Below are 23,518 nucleotides of genomic sequence, written 5' to 3'. Positions count from 1 at the left end.
TTTACCTGTGCACCATATGTACTGGATTATTATTATTATCTTTTATTTATATGGCGCCACAAGTGTTCCGCAGCGCCTTACATAGTACATAGAACTAATAGGTGAACAAGTAACTTACAGTACATTATAGTGCAGGACAAGGACACGATGTATATACATTGCTGCAATAGCGATTAAAGCACTCACAATAAGCAGCAGGGAGTTCTCAGTCCCGTGTTAGGTGCCCTAATGGGGAGTAATGAGTGGAAGAAAATGTAAAGAGAAGCACATGAGGGAAGAGGTCCCTGCTCGTGAGAGCTTACATTCTAAAGGGGAGGGGCAGACAGGCGTGACACAGAAGGGGAAGATAGGAAGGAAAGAACATGAGGTGGGTTAGGATGAGTGCTGGAAGGCCTTGATGAAGTAGAGGGTCTTGAGAGCCCGTTTGAGGATTTGTAGTGAGGTGGAGAGTCTGATAGGGAGAGAGTTCCAGAGGTAGGGAGCAGCACGGGCAAAATCTTGGGGGCGGGAGTGGGAGGAAGTAATCAGTTGGCAAAGAGGCGCCATGCATTAGTTGAGCGCTGTGGATGGGCGGGAGTGTGAAGGGAGAGAAGGTCAGAATTGTATGTGGGAGAGGATTTGGTCAGGGCTTTGTAGGCGAATGTAAGAACCTTGAATTGGCATCTGAAGGGAAAGGGGAGCCAGTGTAGGGCTTGAAGGAGCGGGGAAGCAGATGTAGAACAACTGGAGAGGAAGATGAGCCGAGCAGCAGCATTGAGAACAGTCTGTAGTGGAGAGAGGTGAGAGACTGGCAGGCCAGCTAGGAGAAGGTTACAGTAGTCCAATCTGGAGATGACCAGTGAGTGGATGAGGGTTTTAGTGGCATTCTGGGTGAGGAAGGGTCTAATCCTGGAGATATTTTTTAGGTAGAAACGGCAGGACTGCGAGAGGTGCTGAATGTGTGGTTTATATGAGAGGGAAGAGTCTAGGATAACTCCAAGACAGTGCACTTTGGGGCTAGAGGCGATAGTTGTGCCATCAATACCATAATATGTATGCATATGCCCCTAACAAAGATGGCCGCCACACTAGAATAACCCCATGAGACCTCAACCAAGATGGCGACCGCAACAGACTCCAATAAATAGCCACACATAAGATGGCGCATATATCAATCCCTGAGGAAGGCCGAATAGCCGATACGCGTTGGAGATTACCATGTACTGACATCCCTATATCAACACACTGCTGGGTCCTACTCCTCTAGCCTCCTCACGGCGCAGAGTCAAGCCACCACGTCATACCTGCTGAGCCCGGAGAACTATGCGATCTCACGAGAGCGCAGCTACCTGGAAGTCTCGCAGGGCACTGGTGAGGACGCTGCATCCCAGTCAACGTGCTACAAGCAACACTCGCTGTCACCTAGCGGAGCAGGGGACCGGAGGTTCGGAGATCATGATGAGGATGGACATGAGGACATCGATCACCTGGTGGTGACCAAGAAAGGAAGCCGAGGGTAAGTTTGTGCACCTGGGGGATACAGGACGCCGCCCCGCCAGACACATACTTTTACACCCCGCGTACAGGACTATACAATCACTACCACGGTGGACTTTTACACCAGAAGAACTCCATTAACAATTGTATTAACAATTGTGCTACAATCATTGTTGGATACAACTGACTCTACTATAATCAATGCACGTACTTACCATTTGGTACTATCTATAAACAGACCTTCATTAAAGTACCACACTTAGGACCTCATTCAGAGTCGGTCGTTTCGGCCGCACGGTCGTACGCCACCGATGTTCGCTAAACTGCGCATGGGTAAAGTTCGCAATGCGCGTGCGCAAACTAGCTGCTACGATCAGAAATTTCTCTCTCCTTGAACACAGCCAGGTCGGTAGTTTGAGTGACAGAATGAGGCGTTTGTGGGTGGTAACAGGGGAAGGTGCTTGAAAACGGGGGAGTGGAGATCTGAACGCAGGCGTGCCTAATTATGCGAACGGCATTTTATGGGAGTGCATAATTAACAAAGTAGTGTCATGGCACACGTGACATGGGTGGTTTGTACACTGACCTGATCGTAGTGCTTAAGAGAGGGTATGGTCAACCTTAAGCTCTACGACCAGTTCCGATGGTTACCGATGGCCTCGATTAATCCTTATATGTCCGGAGATGACGTGTAATGCGTACGAGAAGGGGGTGTATTTTTTGTATTACGGTCGCATCCTCCCCTTGGTCGGCCAGCTAATGATCCGATCTTAAGGACGCAACTTGCGAGTGCATCATTTGCATATCGGCCCCTTTTCCCTTACGACCGTGCGGCCGCAACGACCGACTCTGAATGAGGTCCTTAACCCTTACCCATCTATCCCACAGCACCCAATGAACCATAGGGGCACTGTGACCCCAAGTTTTAAAAATATAAATAAAAACCCAGTGATTATTAACAATATCGTGTTGTGCATTATATCAAGTGTAGCGCTGACCTCCAAGACCAGATATATGATCTCTAAATTGCATGTTGTGTATTACCATGTTCTCTGACATTGCATGTTGTGTGTTACCATGTTCTCTGACATTGCATGTTGTGTGTTACCATGTTCTCTGACATTGCATGTTGTGTGTTACCATGTTCTCTGACATTGCATGTTGTGTGTTACCATGTTCTCTGACATTGCATGTTGTGTGTTACCATGTTCTCTGACATTGCATGTTGTGTATTACCATGTTCTCTGACATTGCATGTTCTGCAAAAAAACATATTTTCACATCTGTATGTTTATCACTGCATGCAACATATAGCTGTACATTGTTACATATGTTATATTGTGCACTCTCCTACATTGTTATCTGCTGCATATGTTATATAATAATTCCAGATCCCCATATAGTGAGTGACAGGTGCTCATTGCTGCACATAACATACTGCATGCTATAAAGCATTGCACACCTGTGCTGTGTGTGTAATGTCTGCAGAATGTTATAGTTGTACTATTGTTGCTGATATTACTTCGTTTGTTGTTACATATCCCTGTGCATTGTCGCATGTTGTGCATTGTCTCTGTGTATTATCACATGTAGTATGTACAGTACAGTGATGCATGTCTCTGTTAGCACTTGTCACATTGCAGGTTGTTGCACAGACCACAATAAACTATCTCACAGGTCAGAGCATTGGGCTGGAGCTGCTACAGTACAGAAGTGAAGTGCCGCTCCCTACCCCCCTCCCTACTGCACTGCTCCGTCCTGAGGGTTCAGTCTCTGTATTTGCATAACATGCATTTCTGCCCCCCTCCCAGAGCCCTGCCCTGAACCTCAGGGACACTGTCTAAAACCTCCCCTAAGCTATCTGAGGAATCCCAGGCTGGGAACTCAAGGTGGGAGGGAGGTGGCTGCTGGTTACTAAGTGAGGCTGTGTATAGAGGTGTGACTGGGACTGCAGGCTGCCTGCTGTGTACTGGGGCACTGGGACTGGAAGCTGCGCACTGGGACTGTGTTTACAAGCTGCGTGCTGGGAGAGAGTGTGAACTGGGACTGGGACTGGAAACTGTGTGCTGGGACTGGTCTGAAGCTGTGTACTGGGATTGGTCAGAAGCTGTGTACTGGGCACAGTGTGTACTGGGACTGGTCAGAAGCTGTGTACTGGGCACAGTGTGTACTGGCACTGGGCAGAGTGGTTACTGGAGTAACTGCCTTGGACACACATTTCTAGGCTGATCTGCAGACCCAGGCGTCCAGCATGGCAGTCCTCGCCTCTCCTGGTGCCGAGCTGGGGTACATTAAGACAGTGCTGGGACAGGAGCACTTTATGGACCTGGATAACTCCACGCTGGCTCTGCCAACTGAGGAGGGGCTGAACATCAGCCGGCAGGACCTAGAGAAGTCCATGCGGCTCCAACACCAGGTCCAGCTCACTATGGCCAGGAAGACCAATAAGAAGACCCTGACAAATGGTAGGTGAGCCGTGCCACCTCTCCAGGGCATCAGAGCTGATTGTTGGTGCCCTTCTATATAACTGAAAGATGGCATGATCAGACATGGCTAGTGGCAGCACTAATAACGGCTGTGCCCATGTACCCACAGAGCTGGGTATACTGTATACAGTGTACCATAGATATATCCTCATCTATGAAGTGTATCTTCTGGCTGTTATATATCCCATTGGTGCAGTGTATAAAACCACCCACAAGTGCTCTGTGTACATAACAACTGCTGTATGTCACCGTCTGTGCAGTGTATACATTGTGGTACAGTCTGTGCTGGACATATATTGTGGTACAGTCTGTGCTGGATATATATTGTGGTACAGTCTGTGCAGAGTATACATTGTGGTACGGTCTGTCCAGGGTATACGTTGTGGTACGGTCTGTGCAGGGTATACATTGTGGTTCAGTCTGTGCAGGGTATACGTTGTGGTACGGTCTGTGCAGGGTATACATTGTGGTACGGTCTGTGCAGGGTATACGTTGTGGTACGGTCTGTGCAGGGTATATGTTGTGGTACGGTCTGTGCAGTGTGGTACGGTCTGTGCAGGGTATACATTGTGGTACGGTCTGTGCAGGGTATACGTTGTGGTACAGTCTGTGCAGGGTATACGTTGTGGTACGGTCTGTGCAGGGTATACGTTGTGGTACGGTCTGTGCAGGGTATACGTTGTGGTACGGTCTTTGGCGGGTATACAGTGTGGTAGAGTCTGTGCTGTATATATATTTTGGTACAGTCTGTGCAGGGTATATTTATTGTGGTAATACATTTACTACTGAGATGAAGAGTAATGTGCACCCATTTTGATGAATAGAGAGTTGCCAAGTGAAGCCCCCAAAGTATATCAGGTAAAGCAATGCAACTGGTGATCCAGGCCTTCTTATCTCTGTCTGTACCTCTGCTATGTCCTAAGGCAAGGAACAGATTTTCGAGGGAGTTTTGTATCTTAGAAATAGGTTTGTCAGCATCTGCCAAAAATAATATTTGCTGAAATGTTTAACTCTTTATCACCTGGCAACGGAAAAGTTCCCACCTACCCAGTGGGTGACACATCCCACAAGGGCACATATTCGGCTCATTTCTAAGGCAGCTGCTGAAAAGATGATTTCTCTGATATTTGGTAACTGGAGGGGGAATCGTTTTTAGGACATGTGGGAGAAAATACAAACCACAAAATAAGCAAAATAGTCCCTTCATTATTCATATATACTGTACATACTGTATATAATATCCTGCCAGCTCCTATAAATGTGCACTCCACTCTGCCTTGTTCCCTAGGTCCTGATATGCATAATGCTCTCTGTGGGTCTCATGTAGAATTGGACAGAATTTGTGTCTAAATCGCAAAGGTAAAATATGCTTTAAAAAATAAGGCATTTTCTTCACTGGCTGTATCACAAGATGCGTGTAGCTCGGCAAGGGTAGAATATAAGTTACACCAGGAGAGAGCAGTAGTATATGTGTCTGGGTTACACCAGGAGAGAGAACAGTAGTATATGTGCCTGGGTTACACCAGGAGAGAACAGTAGTATATGCGCCTGGGTTACATCGGAAGAGAACAGTAGTATATGTGCCTGGGTTACACCAGGAGAGAACAGTAGTATATGCGCCTGGGTTACACCAGGAGAGAACATTAGTATATGTGCCTGGGTTACACCAGGAGAGAACAGTAGTATATGCGCCTGGGTTACACCAGGAGAGAACAGTAGTATGTGTCTGGGTTACACCAGGAGAGAACAGTAGTATATGTGCCTGGGTTACACCAGGAGAGAACAGTAGTATATGCGCCTGGGTTACACCAGGAGAGAACAGTAGTATATGTGCCTGGGTTACACCAGGAGAGAACAGTAATATATGTGCCTGGGTTACACCAGGAGAGAACAGTAGTATATGTGCCTGGGTTACACCAGGAGAGAACAGTAGTATATGCGCCTGGGTTACACCAGGAGAGAACAGTAGTATATGTGCCTGGGTTACACCAGGAGAGAACAGTAGTATATGTACCTGGGTTACACCAGGAGAGAACAGTAGTATTTGTGCCTGGGTTACACCAGGAGAGAACAGTAGTATATGTGCCTGGGTTACACCAGGAGAGAACAGTAGTATATGTGCCTGGGTTACACCAGGAGAGAACAGTAGTATATGTGCCTTGGTTACACCGGGAGAGAACAGTAGTATATGTACCAGGGTTACACCGGGAGAGAACAGTAGTATATGGGTCTGGGTTACACCAGGAGAGAACAGTAGTATATGGGTCTGGGTTACACCAGGAGAGAACAGTAGTATATGGGTCTGGGTTACACCAGGTGAGAACAGTAGTATATGCGCCTGGGTTACACCAGGAGAGAACAGTAGTATATGTGTCTGGGTTACACCAGGAGAGAACAGTAGTATATGTGCCTGGGTTACACCAGGAGAGAACAGTAGTATATGTGCCTGGGTTACACCAGGAGAGAACAGTAGTATATATGCCTGGGTTACACCAGGAGAGAACAGTAGTATATGCGCCTGAGTTACACCAGGTGAGTAGTATATGTGCCTGGGTTACACCGGGAGAGAACAGTAGTATATGTGCCTGGGTTACACCAGGAGAGAACAGTAGTGTATGTGCCTGGGTTATACCAGGAGAGAACAGTAGTATATGTACCTGGGTTACACCAGGAGAGAACAGTAGTATATGTACCTGGGTTACACCAGGAGCGAACAGTAGTATATGTACCTGGGTTACCCTGGGAGAGAACAGTAGTATATGTGCCTGGGTTACACCAGGAGAGAACAGTAGTCTATGTGCCTGGGTTACATTGGGAGAGAACAGTAGTATATGTGCCTGGGTTACATTGGGAGAGAACAGTAGTATATGTACCTGGTTTACACCAGGAGAGAAAAAGTAATATATGCTTCTGGGTTACACCAGGAGAGAACAGTAGTATATGCGCCTGGGTTACACTAGGAGAGAATAGTAGTATATGTGCCTGGGTTACACCAGGAGAGAACAGTAGTATATGCGCCTGGGTTACACCAGGAGAGAACAGTAGTATATGCGCCTGGGTTACACCAGGAGAGAACAGTAGTATATGCGCCTGGGTTACACCAGGAGAGAACAGTAGTATATGCGCCTGGGTTACACCAGGAGAGAACAGTAGTATATGCGCCTGGGTTACACCAGGAGAGAACAGTAGTATATGCGCCTGGGTTACACCAGGAGAGAACAGTAGTGTATGCGCCTGGGTTACACCAGGAGAGAACAGTAGTGTATGCGCCTGGGTTACACCAGGAGAGAGCAGTAGTGTATGTGCCTGGGTTACACCAGGAGAGAACAGTAGTATATGTGCCTGGGTTACACCAGGAGAGAACAGTAGTATATGTGCCTGGGTTACACCAGGAGAGAACAGTAGTATATGTGCCTGGGTTACACCAGGAGAGAACAGTAGTATATGTACCTGAGTTACACCAGGAGAGAACAGTAGTATATGTGCCTGGGTTACACCAGGAGAGAACAGTAGTATATGTACCTGGGTTACACCAGGAGAGAACAGTAGTATATGTACCTGAGTTACACCAGGAGAGAACAGTAGTATATGTGTCTGGGTTACATCAGGAGAGAACAGTAGTATATGTACCTGGGTTACACCAGGAGAGAACAGTAGTATATGTGCCTGGGTTACACCAGGAGAGAACAATAGTATATGTGTCTGGGTTACACCAGGAGAGAACAGTAGTATATGCGCCTGGGTTACACCAGGAGAGAACAGTAGTATATGCGCCTGGGTTACACCAGGAGAGAACAGTAGTATATGCGCCTGGGTTACACCAGGAGAGAACAGTAGTATATGCGCCTGGGTTACACCAGGAGAGAACAGTAGTATATGCGCCTGGGTTACACCAGGAGAGAACAATAGTATATGCGTCTGGGTTACACCAGGAGAGAACAGTAGTATATGCGCCTGTGTTACACCAGGAGAGAACAGTAGTATATGTGCCTGGGTTACACCAGGAGAGAACAGTAGTATATGTGCCTGGGTTACACCAGGAGAGAACAGTAGTATATGTGCCTGGGTTACACCAGGAGAGAACAGTAGTATATGTGCCTGGGTTACACCAGGAGAGAACAGTAGTATATGTGCCTGGGTTACACCAGGAGAGAACAATAGTATATGTGTCTGGGTTACACCAGGAGAGAACAGTAGTATATGCGCCTGGGTTACACCAGCAGAGAACAGTAGTATATGTGCCTGGGTTACCAGGAGAGAACAGTAGTATATGTGCCTGGGTTACACCAGGAGAGAACAGTAGTATATGTGCCTGGGTTACACCAGGAGAGAACAGTAGTATATGTGCCTGGGTTACACCAGGAGAGAACAGTAGTATATGCGCCTGGGTTATACCAGGAGAGAACAGTAGTATATGTGCCTGGGTTACACCAGGAGAGAACAGTAGTATATGCGCCTGGGTTACACCAGGAGAGAACAGTAGTATATGTGCCTGGGTTATACCAGGAGAGAACAGTAGTATATGTGCCTGGGTTACACCAGGAGAGAACAATAGTATATGTGTCTGGGTTACACCAGGAGAGAACAGTAGTATATGCGCCTGGGTTACACCAGCAGAGAACAGTAGTATATGTGCCTGGGTTACCAGGAGAGAACAGTAGTATATGTGCCTGGGTTACACCAGGAGAGAACAGTAGTATATGCGCCTGGGTTACACCAGGAGAGAACAGTAGTGTATGGGCCTGGGTTATACCAGGAGAGAACAGTAGTATATGTGCCTGGGTTACGCCAGGAGAGAACAGTAGTATATGTGCCTGGGTTACACCAGGAGAGAACAGTAGTATATGTACCTGAGTTACACCAGGAGAGAACAGTAGTATATGTGCCTGGGTTACACCAGGAGAGAACAGTAGTATATGTGCCTGGGTTACACCAGGAGAGAACAGTAGTGTATGTGCCTGGGTTACACCAGGAGAGAACAATAGTATATGTGTCTGGGTTACACCAGGAGAGAACAGTAGTATATGCGCCTGGGTTACACCAGCAGAGAACAGTAGTATATGTGCCTGGGTTACACCAGGAGAGAACAGTAGTATATGTGCCTGGGTTACACCAGGAGAGAACAGTAGTATATGTGCCTGGGTTACACCAGGAGAGAACAGTAGTATATGCGCCTGGGTTACACCAGGAGAGAACAGTAGTGTATGGGCCTGGGTTATACCAGGAGAGAACAGTAGTATATGTGCCTGGGTTACGCCAGGAGAGAACAGTAGTATATGTGCCTGGGTTACGCCAGGAGAGAACAGTAGTATATGTGCCTAGGTTACACCAGGAGAGAACAGTAGTATATGTGCCTGGGTTACACCAGGAGAGTATAGTAGTATATGTGCCTGGGTTACACCAGGAGAGAACAGTAGTATATGTGCCTGGGTTACGCCAGGAGAGAACAGTAGTATATGTGCCTGGGTTACACCAGGAGAGAACAGTAGTATATGTACCTGAGTTACACCAGGAGAGAACAGTAGTATATGTGCCTGGGTTACACCAGGAGAGAACAGTAGTATATGTGCCTGGGTTACACCAGGAGAGAACAGTAGTGTATGTGCCTGGGTTACACCAGGAGAGAACAATAGTATATGTGCCTGGGTTACACCAGGAGAGAACAGTAGTATATGCGCCTGGGTTACACCAGGAGAGAACAGTAGTGTATGGGCCTGGGTTACACCAGGAGAGAACAGTAGTGTATGGGCCTGGGTTATACCAGGAGAGAACAGTAGTATATGTGCCTGGGTTACGCCAGGAGAGAACAGTAGTATATGTGCCTGGGTTACGCCAGGAGAGAACAGTAGTATATGTGCCTAGGTTACACCAGGAGAGAACAGTAGTATATGTGCCTGGGTTACACCAGGAGAGTATAGTAGTATATGTGCCTGGGTTACACCAGGAGAGAACAGTAGTATATGTGCCTGGGTTACGCCAGGAGAGAACAGTAGTATATGTGCCTGGGTTACACCAGGAGAGAACAGTAGTATATGTACCTGAGTTACACCAGGAGAGAACAGTAGTATATGTGCCTGGGTTACACCAGGAGAGAACAGTAGTATATGTGCCTGGGTTACACCAGGAGAGAACAGTAGTGTATGTGCCTGGGTTACACCAGGAGAGAACAGTAGTATATGTGCCTGGGTTACACCAGGAGAGAACAGTAGTATATGTGCCTGGGTTACACCAGCAGAGAACAGTAGTATATGTGCCTGGGTTACACCAGGAGAGAACAGTAGTATATGTGCCTGGGTTACACCAGGAGAGAACAGTAGTATATGTGCCTGGGTTACACCAGGAGAGAACAGTAGTATATGTGCCTAGGTTACACCAGGAGAGAACAGTAGTATATGTGCCTGGGTTACACCAGGAGAGTATAGTAGTATATGTGCCTGGGTTACACCAGGAGAGAACAGTAGTATATGTGCCTGGGTTACGCCAGGAGAGAACAGTAGTATATGTGCCTGGGTTACACCAGGAGAGAACAGTAGTATATGTACCTGGGTTACACCAGGAGAGAACAGTAGTATATGTGCCTGGGTTACACCAGGAGAGAACAGTAGTGTATGTGCCTGGGTTACACCAGGAGAGAACAGTAGTATATGTGCCTGGGTTACACCAGGAGAGAACAGTAGTATATGTACCTGGGTTACACCAGGAGAGAACAGTAGTATATGTGCCTGGGTTACACCAGGAGAGAGAACAGTAGTATATGTGCCTGGGTTACACCAGGAGAGAACAGTAGTATATGTGCCTGGGTTACACCAGGAGAGAGAACAGTAGTATATGTGCCTGGGTTACACCAGCAGAGAGAACAGTAGTATATGTGCCTGAGTTACACTAGGAGAGAACAGTAGTATATGAACCAGTTGCAAATACAGAATGAAAGTACTAATTAAGTTAATTATGATCAACACCCGTTGTCTGAACCATTAAAAGATCAATTAGGAATCTGCTTTCGAGCTTCGGACTAATTGCAAATATAAATAATACAAATAGATCTCAGCAACTGCACTAGTACTGTAATAGTATTAGTAGGAGGGATTCAGACATACTAAGCCAAGCAGGAGCGCCCACCAATCGTCTTCATCATCAGTTCCAGTGTTGCACCAGGTGGTCGGCACGGAAGGCATTGTGCGTGAATACATCATTATTATTCTGTGCCCTTTCTTAGATGCCCCCTTCAGCCTCCATTCCACCTTCTAAGTGCAAAATGCATCCCAGTCGTCATAGGGACGGACACGTAAGAATTCTTGGTGCGCAAGTACAATAGAAAAACGAGCAATTTACATTTATGTCCAACCAGTCATGAGCCCCTGTATCTCCGCTAGGCTCTCAGAATCCTGAATCACTAAACCCATGAACTTTGGGCACGTTACACAAATGTTTGCTGATTGCAGCCTGTTGAGATCTGTATTTGTGGATGATTATCAGGTGAATTGGTTTATGTCACAGCTCCTTTGCCCCTGTTCAGATATTCCCAGTGATGCATCAGCAATCACAAAAAAAAAACAAAAAAACATTCGCCGATTCTGATTTTTTTCCCCCCGACTTAATGATACTTCAATATGTACCAGCGATTCGCCAGTCATGTTCACCAAAGAACAGATCTGCCAATCGTGAAAGTCTCCTCATTTTACTAGGGGGGGTATCCACTTAGCGATTTTTATGAACGATTGGACGATAATGATCGTTCATAAATCGTTTACAAATCTATAGCAAAAATGTCTAAAACGACCAGCGATGCGCGTGCCCGCTGGCCGTTTAGACATCTATGATCTCTCCAACATGCTAGTCAACCTGTGCGGGGATGAGGGATGTGCCTGGACTGAACGAGTGAATGTTCAGTCTAGGCACATCACTAGATATACAAACGAGAGCACAACTGCATTGTCGCAATCGTGCTCCTGTTTGTATATCTATAAGTGGAAACCCGCCTGCAAATCGGCTGATTGTGTTACCACACACTAGCAATCTATAGTCCAGGTTTGTTGGGAAAGTTCAACATGCTGGACAACTTGATTCACTTGATTCCGGTCACGTTTTGGTCGGAATCAGCGATCGGTGAACGCAAAACACTGTAGGTTTTTTTTACACAATCATCTGCAAAACGCAGAGTTGCCCCAATTGATGGCAGATGTATGTGCCCCTTAAGACAGGAAAGGTACACACGTACAATTCTCCAAAACCCCAATTTGTTTTCTGGATCCACTTCTGGTTCCTGCATTATGGTAGATAATGCCAGCAAACAACACACAAACACTCCCTTTATATATTGCCTCTGTAAATTGCATCTCATATGGGGAAATACAGATCTAGTCGCCAATCAGTCTCAAAGTGGTAAAATTATTAATTTGCCTTAGTCATTATACCTGCGTATCATACATGTTTTTTTGCCCCATTCAGAGCTGCCAAGAATTCCGGTGGGCCCATGTGCTGTGGGGGGAGGGGGGGGGTGTCGTGGCTACAGGTGGGGTAGCGAGATTGACTCATTCTGCTAGAACCAATGGCACACCTCCCAACCATCCTGATTTTGGCGGGACAGTTACGCTTTTCGGGCACTGTCCCATAGTCCCATTCGCGGGTCACAATGTCCCGCGGTGGGGGTTGGGAGTCCGGTGAATAGTTGCCGTGCACATGCGCACAGCGTCCTTTCACAGGAGAGAGGTACTGAGGGCTTGTCCGTCAGCTCCTGGAGCTCGTGGTACGTGCTTCCAGCAAGGCCACGCCCCCTGCTGCGAGGCCATTTCCCGATCACCCGATTATTTTAGTATGTGGTGGTGGAAGGCCCGTGATTCTGGATGCCAGGATGGGCAAATGTCCTCCAATTTGGCCACCTACACTGATCCTGTCTCTCGGCTCTTGTGCCAGGTGGTGGCAGAGTGACCTCATCTGTGCCCATCTTAGGCGTCTGTAAATGTGAAGATATAAACGTATAATAGATATTATGTTAGTGGATATTTGATCATCAAAGGTTTAGAACTTCGTTTAAACACACAATCTTTGCGCCATGATTTCCCAGCCCTCTGAGAATATTTTTTGGGCTGTTAAAATTGAGCTGCGGGGACCGTGTGATGGGGCAATGACCGCTCCTGTATTATTAGTAGAGTATAGAATTACTACGATGCTGGGTATCTGGGCACTGAATCCATAACCTATTAGCAGAATGTGTTAGCACAGTAGTGTTGCGATGTAATGCGTAGCAGAGTAGCATTGCAATGTAATGCATAGCAGAGTAGCACAGTAGCATTGCGATGTAATGCGTAGCACAGTAGCGTTGCGATGTAATGCGTAGCAAAGTAGCACAGCAGTGTTGCGATGTAATGCGTAGCAGAGGAGCACAGCAGCGTTGCGATGTAATACGTAGCAGGGCAGCACAGCAGCATTGCGATGTAATGCCTAGCAGAGGAGCACAGCAGTGTTGCGATGTAATGCGTAGCAGAGTAGCACAGTAGCGTTGCAATGTAATGCGTAGCAGAGTAGAGTTGTGATGTAATGCGTAGCAGAGTAGCACAGTAGCATTGCGATGTAATACGTATCAGAGTAGCGTTGCGATGTAATGCGTAGCAGAGTAGCACAGCAGCTTTGCGATGTAATGCGTAGCAGATTAGTACAGCAGCGTTTCGATATAATGCGTAGCAGAGTAGCACAGTAGCGTTGCGATGTAATGCATAGCAGAGTAGTACAGTAGCGTTGCGATGTAATGTGTAGCAGAGTAGCGTTGCGATGTAATGCGTAGCAGAGTAGCACAGTAGCGTTGCGTAGCACAGCAGCGTTGCGATGTAATGCGTAGCAGAGTAGCACAGCAGCGTTGCGATCTAATGCGTAGCAGAGTAGCACAGTAGCGTTGCGATTTAATGCGTAGCAGAGTGTGCAGCAGACAATGGTGTATAATTGTTTGTGCCAGACAGCTTGGTAAATCAGGGTGGTGATACACTTGGCCAGACTTTATGTGATGTTATGTGTTGCGCAGTTGTATGGTGATGGTGGCGGTTAGTTCACACGTAATATAACGTAACCATTTCTAGGAACAGCAGGTAGCAAATAACACAGGGATAAAACAGATACAGCTGAAATAGAGTAGATGCAGCCTGGAGATCTTTGGGGTATTGCTGGGTGTTGTAGTGCGCTGGAGCATCTGGGTGTAATGGACACCGGTGGGTGGTAGCGTTAATGCCCCTAATACAGCGGCGGTAGGATAGTGTACAGGCGGCAGCGTAGGATGCTGATACTGCTAGTACCTGCAAGAGAGTCCCAAGGCTCCATCCACTCGATATGGACACCAGGGAGAAAGATGCGCGGAAATGGCGAGCACGCACAGTCCTAGAGACGGCCGGATCAGCCTCTCTGCTTGCCTATGGATTGAGGCAGCGCCAGAGCCCACCTCCTCCAACATGGATGACCACCCAGGAATAACAAACCTTCGAAAGTGTAGGTGTTCCCAATAGCAACCAATCAGATTCTAGCTTTCATTTTATAGAATGTACTAGATCAGTGTTTCCCAAACTCATTCCTGAGACAGCACTAACAGTGCATGTTTTCCAGGTCTCCTCACAGAATCACAAGTGAGATATTTGCTCCACCTGTGGATCTTTTAAAATGTGTCAGTGAGTAATGACTACTCCTGTGTGCACCAAATAGGAAGAATGGAAACCCTGCGCTGTTAGTGCGTCCTGAGGAATGAGTTTGGGAAACACTGTACTAGATAAATGACAGATAGTAGCTGATTGGTTGCTATGGGTAACTTCTCCACTCTTTGGGATCCGATCGGATCCCTCCCAGCCTAGAGCGTTGCGATTAGAAACCCATAGGCTTCTATTGGGTTACCTGACGGGGCGAAGTACCAGAATGAAACGCATTCGGAGAATGCGGTAAAACGGCATTGTTGGGGGGTTTATCGCATTTTTAGTATTTAGTACTTCCCGCCCTTTCACTCTTTAGAATACTTGATGAGTCTCCCCCTATGTGCTGTTCATAGCAGGACATCCTATGTATTGTCCAACATTGTAATTGAAGCTTTGAACGGTTATATCCCCAATGAGCCTCCTCCTCCTAATCCCAATATCAAATAATAGCTCCACATTCCAGGTCTAGATCCAACATTCCTCCTCTGACCTCCCAGTAACCTCCCATCCATCACTGTGTGTCCTGGATATCCCCTTCAGCCATTGCCTAGAGGAGGGGGCCTTAAGCTGGGTACACTCTGACTCTATATCTGCGGCCAGTGTGTACCAGCGACATATTGTGTCTACTGTGCTGCACAGACGATAGCAGATATATCTCCAGATGCGGCTGGCTGACTTTGAAGGTGCCTACACACTTGGCGATGTGCTCACGATCCGACATTGTGTCCGATTTCCCCTTGAACTCTCCCCAGTAGCTCCATGGCAGTCGTGGGCACGATTTGGTGTTAAAAACTGTCCAATGTGACAAACGCTATATTGTGCCTCCTAACTATTCCAGTGCATCCTGACGGAGATTGTCAGGTCCGCCCTACAGCACGGCAGATCTGAAGATGCGATGTATGGCCTGCGGGGACGCACATCGGCATCGTGATCGTGAGTGGACACTCACGATTTGGGCATATTTTACACGATTTGTCGTCACGATGCGTCGGAATCAGGTAAATCGTGTAAAATATCGCTAAGGCCCTCATTCAGAGCCACTCGCTATTTGCGGTCGTTCGTTCTAAAACAAGGGGTGGCTATTCAAATGAACCGTTCGCTGTTTGCGGTCTGTTCACGCCTCTATGTCTGAACGAGCGAGCAAAACTTGCGTTCGTTTTTTGGAAAAATACGCCCCCTGGCCGCTCGCATCCTACGTCATGTCCGCTATTTATTAGATTAATCGAGTACATCGACAAGGGTATGAACTGCTCGCTATTCTTGTGGTTGGTGTTTGCTACCACAATTTTGCGAGCAGTTCTGACTCTAAAATAACCCAGTGACGTGGTCAATGACGCTGCTGTTTTAAATATGCACACCCATAAAACGCCCGTTTTGACCTTTAAGCACGCCTGCGTTCTGATTTCCACTCCCCATTTTCAAGCACCTTCCCCTGTTACCACCCACATACGCCTCTTTCTGTCACTCAAAATAGCAGGCATTCGCTATTTTGCGAGCACATGAATTTCGGCCGCACTGACTGGTTAGCGCATGCGTATAACGATCCGTACGCATGCGCAGTTGGGCAAACATCGCTCGGAACGAACGAGCGGCTGCTTACGAGCGGCTCTGAATCAGGCCCTAAGTGTGTAGGCACCTTAAATCTCCCATTTCACCTGGTGTTAATCAGCCACATGTCCCTTATTAAAGGGGTGATCTGGCAACCCTAATGCACATTTACAGTGAGAGTAATTCTGGGAAAGTTGTATAAAATGAAATTGATCACCTAATCCTAGTTAGTTCTGCTGGGAAGCATCGCCATGGTGTCTGAGGGAGGGTTTGAAATTTTGTATCTTGGGGGCGAGTCAATACCATGGGATGGGCGTGATGTGCTGTTCTGAAGTCGCATCCAGCGATATAGCAAATTTATGCACATACTGACTAGTGCGCCTGTTGTAGGGGTAGTGCGCGTGCAGGCGAGGCAGAGCCTCCCCGGTCATACTCCCTTCCCCTATCATACTCCTTGTCATGCTCCAGAGTTTTGATATAACTACTGTGTTGTTATACATGTGTGCCTCCCCAGCCATTGACCTCACCGCACGTCACTGGCGTACAACCCACTAGCTCGGGAACACACCAGCACCTAACTTCCTAGGAAGATTCCCAATATTCTAGCAGAGTGGGCAACTGTGAGACTGGCAGACATAAAATCCTCAGAGAAACTAGAGTGGCAGCCATGATTGTGTAGCACACCTCTTCATGGCAAATACCACTGTGTAATTAAAATGAATATCCTGTATACAGTATATATACACAACTGAATCTCACTCATATATTCTGTGTGCAAGACAATCTCACTCGCCAGATATCCTGAGAATACACTGGGGAGAAGGCTAAGTAATGACCACATCTGCTTGCTGGGGCGCAGTGGCCATTTTCTTGTAGTTCAGATTTATTTAGTCATACTTGTAGGACAATCTAAGAGGTCAGTTATCTAAAGGAAGAAGAGTAAAATAATGAGTAATTTCATTTATTTTTTTATTAACAGTTTCTTATATAGCGCAGCATATTCCGTTGGAAACATTTATAGAACAAAACAGGGTAATAACAGACAGACATAGAGGTAAGAGGGCCCTGCTTGCAAGCTTACAATCTATAGGGAAATAGGCATTGATACACAAGGATATGTGCTATATATTGCAATTTGGTCCAGCCAGAATGCAGAGTTTCTTGGTTGGCTGCATGATCCAGTCACACAGATGCAGAGTTTCTTGGTTGGCTGCATGATCCAGGGTAATAATAAGTGTATAATAACAACCTCCTGTCCTTACTGCTAGAACATCGTCCATTTTCTTCTAGTATGGGAGGTACCCTGGCCTCCATATTGGAGGTGATTTTACTTACCTTGAAGTAAATGAATTGGCTACACTGTCATACATTTTGGTTCAAGCAGCAAAATGACTGCCTTCGCTGCATTAAGTAGATGGGTGCATCTTAATGTCAGGTTAGTACAGGCTTTTGTGCCAAAGGATTAATTCAATCTCATGAGAATGAATCATATTTTTTAGATAGTCCGCTGAATGAATTCACAAGATCAGGTTATCATCAGCACATTCTTTCTGCATGAGAGAACTTTTTTTTCGTTTACACAATTATGTTAAAAAGCTGCTATGAGTCTGTGGATGCAGCATTATATGTGCGAAGCCTTATAGCTGTCAGACAAGTACTTACGGCTCCCGGCTATATTCTCAGACTCCTTTACATCATATTCCTCCTGTATGATTAAGTATTTAAGGCTAAAAGCTTGTTTAAACTGGAAATAAAATCTTCACTAGGCAAGAAAATACAATAGTGGATATCTGTGAAAGTAGGTGCTATACTGTAACCCATAGCAACCAGAATATGCGTATCACTCATTTTCAGCCCAGTTTAGGATACCTGATTGTTTGCTACAAATCTCAGGAAACTTAGATGTCTACGGGCAATCCGAGGGGGTGGAGGTGCCACCCACTGTGCCCACAGTGCTTCTGCCATCCCTGACCATACAGCTGGGCCCAAGAGGGTAGCCTCAGCAGGGTCAGGGTATTTGAAGACTCCTAGAGTCAAAATGGCCCTCGCCGATGGGCCAACATATGGGGCGGCCGGTACATACTAGACGAACCTGCGCCCTATTGCCCGATATGTCGGCCCCTGATGCATCCCGCTGCATGGGGTCATCAACCACATCGTCAGGTTGGCCTGCATGAAGGGCCGACCTGACAATGTGGCTGACGGCCCCACTGGAGCGCGCACCGCACGATATAGTGTGTAAATGCTTGATGGTTTGAACGATTTGTCATTACGATTCGCCGGAAAGCAAATCGTTCAAAAAATCATCTAGTTATGTTCACGCACCTTACTAAAGTGAGAGTTTTTAGAAGTGAGTTTTAAAAATGATGTTGCCCATAGCAACCAATCAGATTCTAGCTATTGTCTTCAAGAAGGTGCTAGTTAAATGTTAAGTAGAATCTGATTGGTTGCTATGGGCAACATCTCTTTTAAAACTCACTTCTAAAAACTCTCACTTTAGTAAATTTACCCCTCAGGGTACAAAGTTTAAAAACAAAAATTATTACAAATAGAAACAAAAAAAACAAAAAAAAATGTTCAATGATAGTTTTTGTAAAATAATTTTTTTCTTATTATTTTCACCTATCGCCATCCTAAATCGGCAATCCCACAGCCGTCAGAAGTTATCTCTGATGATCTATCACTGATGATCCTTCCATGTATAGGCTGATGCGAGAAACAGCCCAATCGGCCAGCGATAAACCAGCCATTTATATTCTGAGGTAACATAGATCCCTATTATGCTGAGGGTGCATTAGCTGAGACGTGTGATCCTATACATGGAAACATCATTTGCACAGCCTGTAGGATGTGATTATGTTGGCTCAGGAACCCTTGTTGTGTGGTTATAGTATATCGTTTATTTCTTCCCATCAATGTGTAAGATCAAAGCTAGACAAGAAGGAACTGCAGACAGTGACATTTCATTAGCATAATGTCTTATTCATTATGTTGGCGGCTGCTGGAGGAAGCCATGAAGTTTGGTTGCCTTAGCAGCTACACTCATATGTGGTCATGAAGTCCAGGGTCGTGGTCATGAAGTCCAGTGTCGTGGTCATGAAGTCCAGTGTCGTGGTCTTCAGCAAACGGGCGTAGTTTTGGTGTGTGGCTCAGATAAAATGCTAGGAATAGTTTGCACATCTTTTTATTGCTGATTACTATGGGATGGAAGATGCAACACTCCAGCCATCATGGGAAAAGTCCAGTCACCCCACAAGCAAAACACAGATGACCAGCCACCGTGGTCCTGTAATTGCTGAATACCTTCCAACTTCGGAGGTCTCAACGGCGGTACAGGGGGCAAAATTAATGCCACACATTGTGGAGACACCTACCTCCAAACCGTACAGCATTGGTACCCCACCCCCAACCCCCTTCGCAAATCGAGGCGAATGTCCTGATTGCGGGGACAGTACTTCAGAACCGGGACTGTACCACGAAAAGTGGTTGGGAGGTATGTATGTTATTGGCTAATAATGTCACTTAAAAAATATTTGTGTTGTAAGATAAACATTTGCAGATGTGCGCAGGCGTTAGTTGGCTTCAGGGTTGTGGTTCCATTATTTAAATAAAGCTTTACAAATAGATAAAAAAAAAAAATCCCATTTATTGTATTGTGCTCATTATAGTTTGTTATTTTGATTGTATTTTTTTTTTTGGACACTTACATATTCATATAACAGTGTTCTCCAAAGAAATTGTTTCCATCCGGGTGGCATCAAGAAGTAGCCGGGTGGGGGGCCTTTGCAATAAAATGATTTAAACCCTGACCTTATAATGATTTAAACTTGAAATAACATTTCATATATTAATTCTCCTCTTCTAATTAGAGGCCCAGTCATCTGATTTTGAAAAAGCTGCAAAGTCTGTAGGATCTGGTCCTTTTAATACAGCTCCCAGATACTGTCCCAACTTTCAGGCTCCCAAAGTGCCGGGTGGTGCACTGGGGAGAACACTGTATAACTCATTTACTATAGCTAGTAAAATAATTTGGCCATCCAGTGGTCCAGGTTTGGTTATAGGATGGCTAATATTTCATTGATTAAACTTATTACACTTTTATTATTGAAGAGTTGCAAAAATCTGGACTTTTGGTGAGTGTTGGGGACTGTTGGTGAGTGTTGGGGACTGTTGGGGTGTTATTGACTGGCTGTAATAGAGAACAGAACCTTTTTTTTGTGTATGCTTCACTTTCCCTATATCCCACGGGCTTTTTCTGTGACAGTTTATTGTTTTTTATTTTTTTGTTTTTATTCTAAACTTTAGTTTGCTGTACGCTATAGTAACTAATCTGGCCAAACAAGTTCTCTAAAGACCAGTACTGCCCATAGCCAACGGTGATGTAGTATAAATCCCCGAATGATACATTCCTCGCCTTCTCTGTGTCTATTAATACGTTCATTTGATATTTCAGGTATTAAACCGCTTCTGGGTTCAATTTTAAATTTGAAAGTAAACTCTCAGGAACCGACACACCCAAGAGAAATGCACCTACGCTGCGAAGACCGATAAAGTCACCTGACTTATCAACGTCTGATCTCCACCAAGGTTTACAGCCGAGACACAATGATTCAGTGTCACTGAGCGATCTACGAGATCTGGATAGTATTTGAATATGATATAGGAGTCTGAGCCTTGTGTCAATATTGTATCATCAATCACATGACGAGCAGGAGCTTACAGCCAGTCTGCACTATAACCTTTCCCAGCACCCAAACAACTAGCAAATTCACTGCAATGATCTGACAACTTATTGCCTATCTGCCGAGAGGAGTGGATAAGTCTCAGACAAGACTCAGCCGGTGGTGCATCTCTTTGTACCATTACTTAGAGCTATCCAAAAAGATCTCTAGGGGAGTAATAGGTATCTAAACTCTTGGTTTGGAAATTAAGGGCCTGATGGTATACAATCGGGAAGCCGCCTGCCGGCTTCCCGACTGTCATATCCCGGCGAGGGTGAAATGCCGGGCATCTAGAGACCGGGAGACCGGCGCCTGGCATCCCGATCGAAGGGATGCCGGGCACCGTGAGCGGACAGCCGCGTAGGTTTAGGGCACCCGGGGGGGACTTAGGGTTAGGCACCCCCCGGGAGTGTTAGGGTTAGGCTAGGGGGAGGGAGGGCTAGGGTTAGGCAGCGGGGAAGGGGGGGGTTAGGCATTTAGAGGGGGGATTAGGGTTAGGCACTTGGGGGGGAGGTTAGGGTTAGGCACCCCTAAGGAGGGTTAGGGGGTTAGGTTAGTTTATACTTACCTTAGCGACGATCAGGATTTCCAGCGCTGTCGTGCTTCCGCTGCCGGGAACTCATGCGGCCGGCGGTATTTCATACCGATTCCGGCCTGATTCATCACAGATTGCAATTGCAACAGCGTACGCAGATCAGCCGATGGTGCGTACTGCGCATGCGTATGCTGCGCGGTGCGCCTGCGTGAGTTAGCATTTGCGATCACACTGCGATCACCTACGCAGATACAAAGCCATCGCAGACCTAGGGACGGGACTTCAGCGTTTGGGGGTGGTAACGGGGGAGTGGTTGGAGAAACGCAGGCGCGCCTGTCCGCTTGAACGCCGTTGTATGGGCGCACATAAATTAGCCACTGCGACGGCCTACGTAGCTTGAGTACTCACTGCGTACAACGAGGGTAGCAATTTCTGAGTAAGGTCAGACCTGCTGTAAGTGTGCGTGAGGGGCCGATGTTACTCAGTGTTACCGATGTATACGCAGGACTGCGAGGTGTTACGGATGTGAGATAGCGGTAGTGGGCGTCTCTATGCTGGCTGTGCGACGGCTTTGCGACTGCATTCATTAGCATATTTTCACAGCAGACCTGCGTGCGTAATCACTGCTGCGATCGCAATAGCGATCTGTAGTGAATCAGGCCTTAAGTCCTTGGGTAAGATAGACGTCTTCCCCGGGAGTTGCCATCAGCCTGACAAGCTCCTCACACGTGTAATACATCTCATCTCTCAAGGCCCAAGTGTTTTCCAAGAGCAGCAGATGTACAATATTCATCTATCATATTGCTGGAGGATTATTCCATTTACTGACCTTCTTAAATATTACCAAGCAGTACAATTGAGGGGCTGATTTATTAAGCGTCGAAGAACCTTAAATTCAGTGAAAATTAAACATTTCTCTTTTGTCGCTTTATCTAGAAGTGGATGGAGCAGGGTTGTGACAATACAAGTTGTTGCATAACACGATATCATGGCACTGTCCCCCCCCCAGCTGTGTGATGCTGCAAACTAATGAATTTTGTTCCTCATAACATTTTGCACATCCCTGAGCGCCCCCTGGTGCACGTACAGTTTACAGACACGATCTTCTGAAAGGAGAGAGGTGACATGTACTGTAGGTTAGCGTCGAATGGCATGCAGGCACGGCAGATGTCTGTGCATTCCCATAATTGTTTATCCCGGCTTCACTGATCCCCATTCTGGGGTGTACTGTAGATAACGCCATCCCAAGATGGCGTTACCTAGCGACGGAAGCTTGGTCATTCACTGTTTGAGAAATTGCCTAATTCCGCCTTCCCCGTAGAGGTCTAATCTCTGACTGTGTTGCATTTGAAAAAGAGTATTTGTCTGTTGTTAAGAAGTGGTGAGAAATTATCTGTCACCACCAATGTTTTGTACAACACAAAGGGATCTACCGAGTGCATCGTAATGTTTCAAACCGTCAACCTCATGTGTAAGTAACCGTGAAATGATGTCCCGCTTTGTGCCTTCGAATACCCGAGCAGGGTGTCTCGACAGCTGCTGCATAACCAGAATTTTCTCTTCTTCTGTAGAATATTGTGTGATCATCTTTGTTAGAATTTCATCAACCCCAGTCAAACATAAACGTAGCCAGGTAGCCTATAACAGCGGGAAAGAACCTAGAGGTCTCCGTCTTGTCTGCTTTTTTCTATGTGCGTTTGTTTTTGGGGGGGTTTTATTGTATTTTTTTCATTGTTTTCATTTTTATAGTTTATATCTATGAAGGGTATTCAATAATGAGCGTAAACTTCGCTGTCAAAGTTTACGCTGCATATCGGAGATTTTCCTGGGATAAAGTATCGGGCGCGCGCCCGCTTTATCCCCGTATTCAATATGAAATCTATGAAAACGGGACCCGGCGAAGTAGGATCAGCGAAAAAAAAATGAAATTTACCTGGAATAAATTGTAGGACCCCCCTAAAGCTGTAAAAACATGGGGGATCACTATGGGTACCCCCGTTTTAGCCTGCAAATGAAAGTCGGGGATTTAAATAGCTGCGGCAGGTGTTTTTTTCCTGACATTGAAGAAGTGATGCAGAAGAGCAC

General features: G+C 46.3%; 1 protein-coding gene across 2 annotated transcripts in view; it reads left to right on the top strand.

The window, feature by feature from the left end:
- Positions 1 to 3,354: 3,354 nt before the first annotated feature.
- Positions 3,355 to 23,518, top strand: part of PKP2 (plakophilin 2) — an 82,611-nt gene continuing 62,447 nt past the window's right edge. For both annotated transcript variants that reach the window (XR_015871989.1, XM_088454847.1), the window contains exon 1: positions 3,355 to 3,941. Coding sequence is in view for 1 of the 2 variants with exons in the window: in XM_088454847.1 (XP_088310973.1) it covers positions 3,728 to 3,941 (214 nt within the window). In the remaining variant the exon portion in view is untranslated. The remainder of the gene's footprint in view (positions 3,942 to 23,518) is intronic.

The sequence above is a fragment of the Taudactylus pleione genome, unplaced genomic scaffold (assembly GCF_031769625.1).
Source record: "Taudactylus pleione unplaced genomic scaffold, aTauple2 ptg000634l, whole genome shotgun sequence".
In the NCBI taxonomy this organism is placed as follows: domain Eukaryota; kingdom Metazoa; phylum Chordata; class Amphibia; order Anura; family Myobatrachidae; genus Taudactylus; species Taudactylus pleione.
The sequence above is the reverse complement of the archived record's forward strand: the minus strand, read 5'-3'. Positions and strand labels throughout refer to the sequence as shown.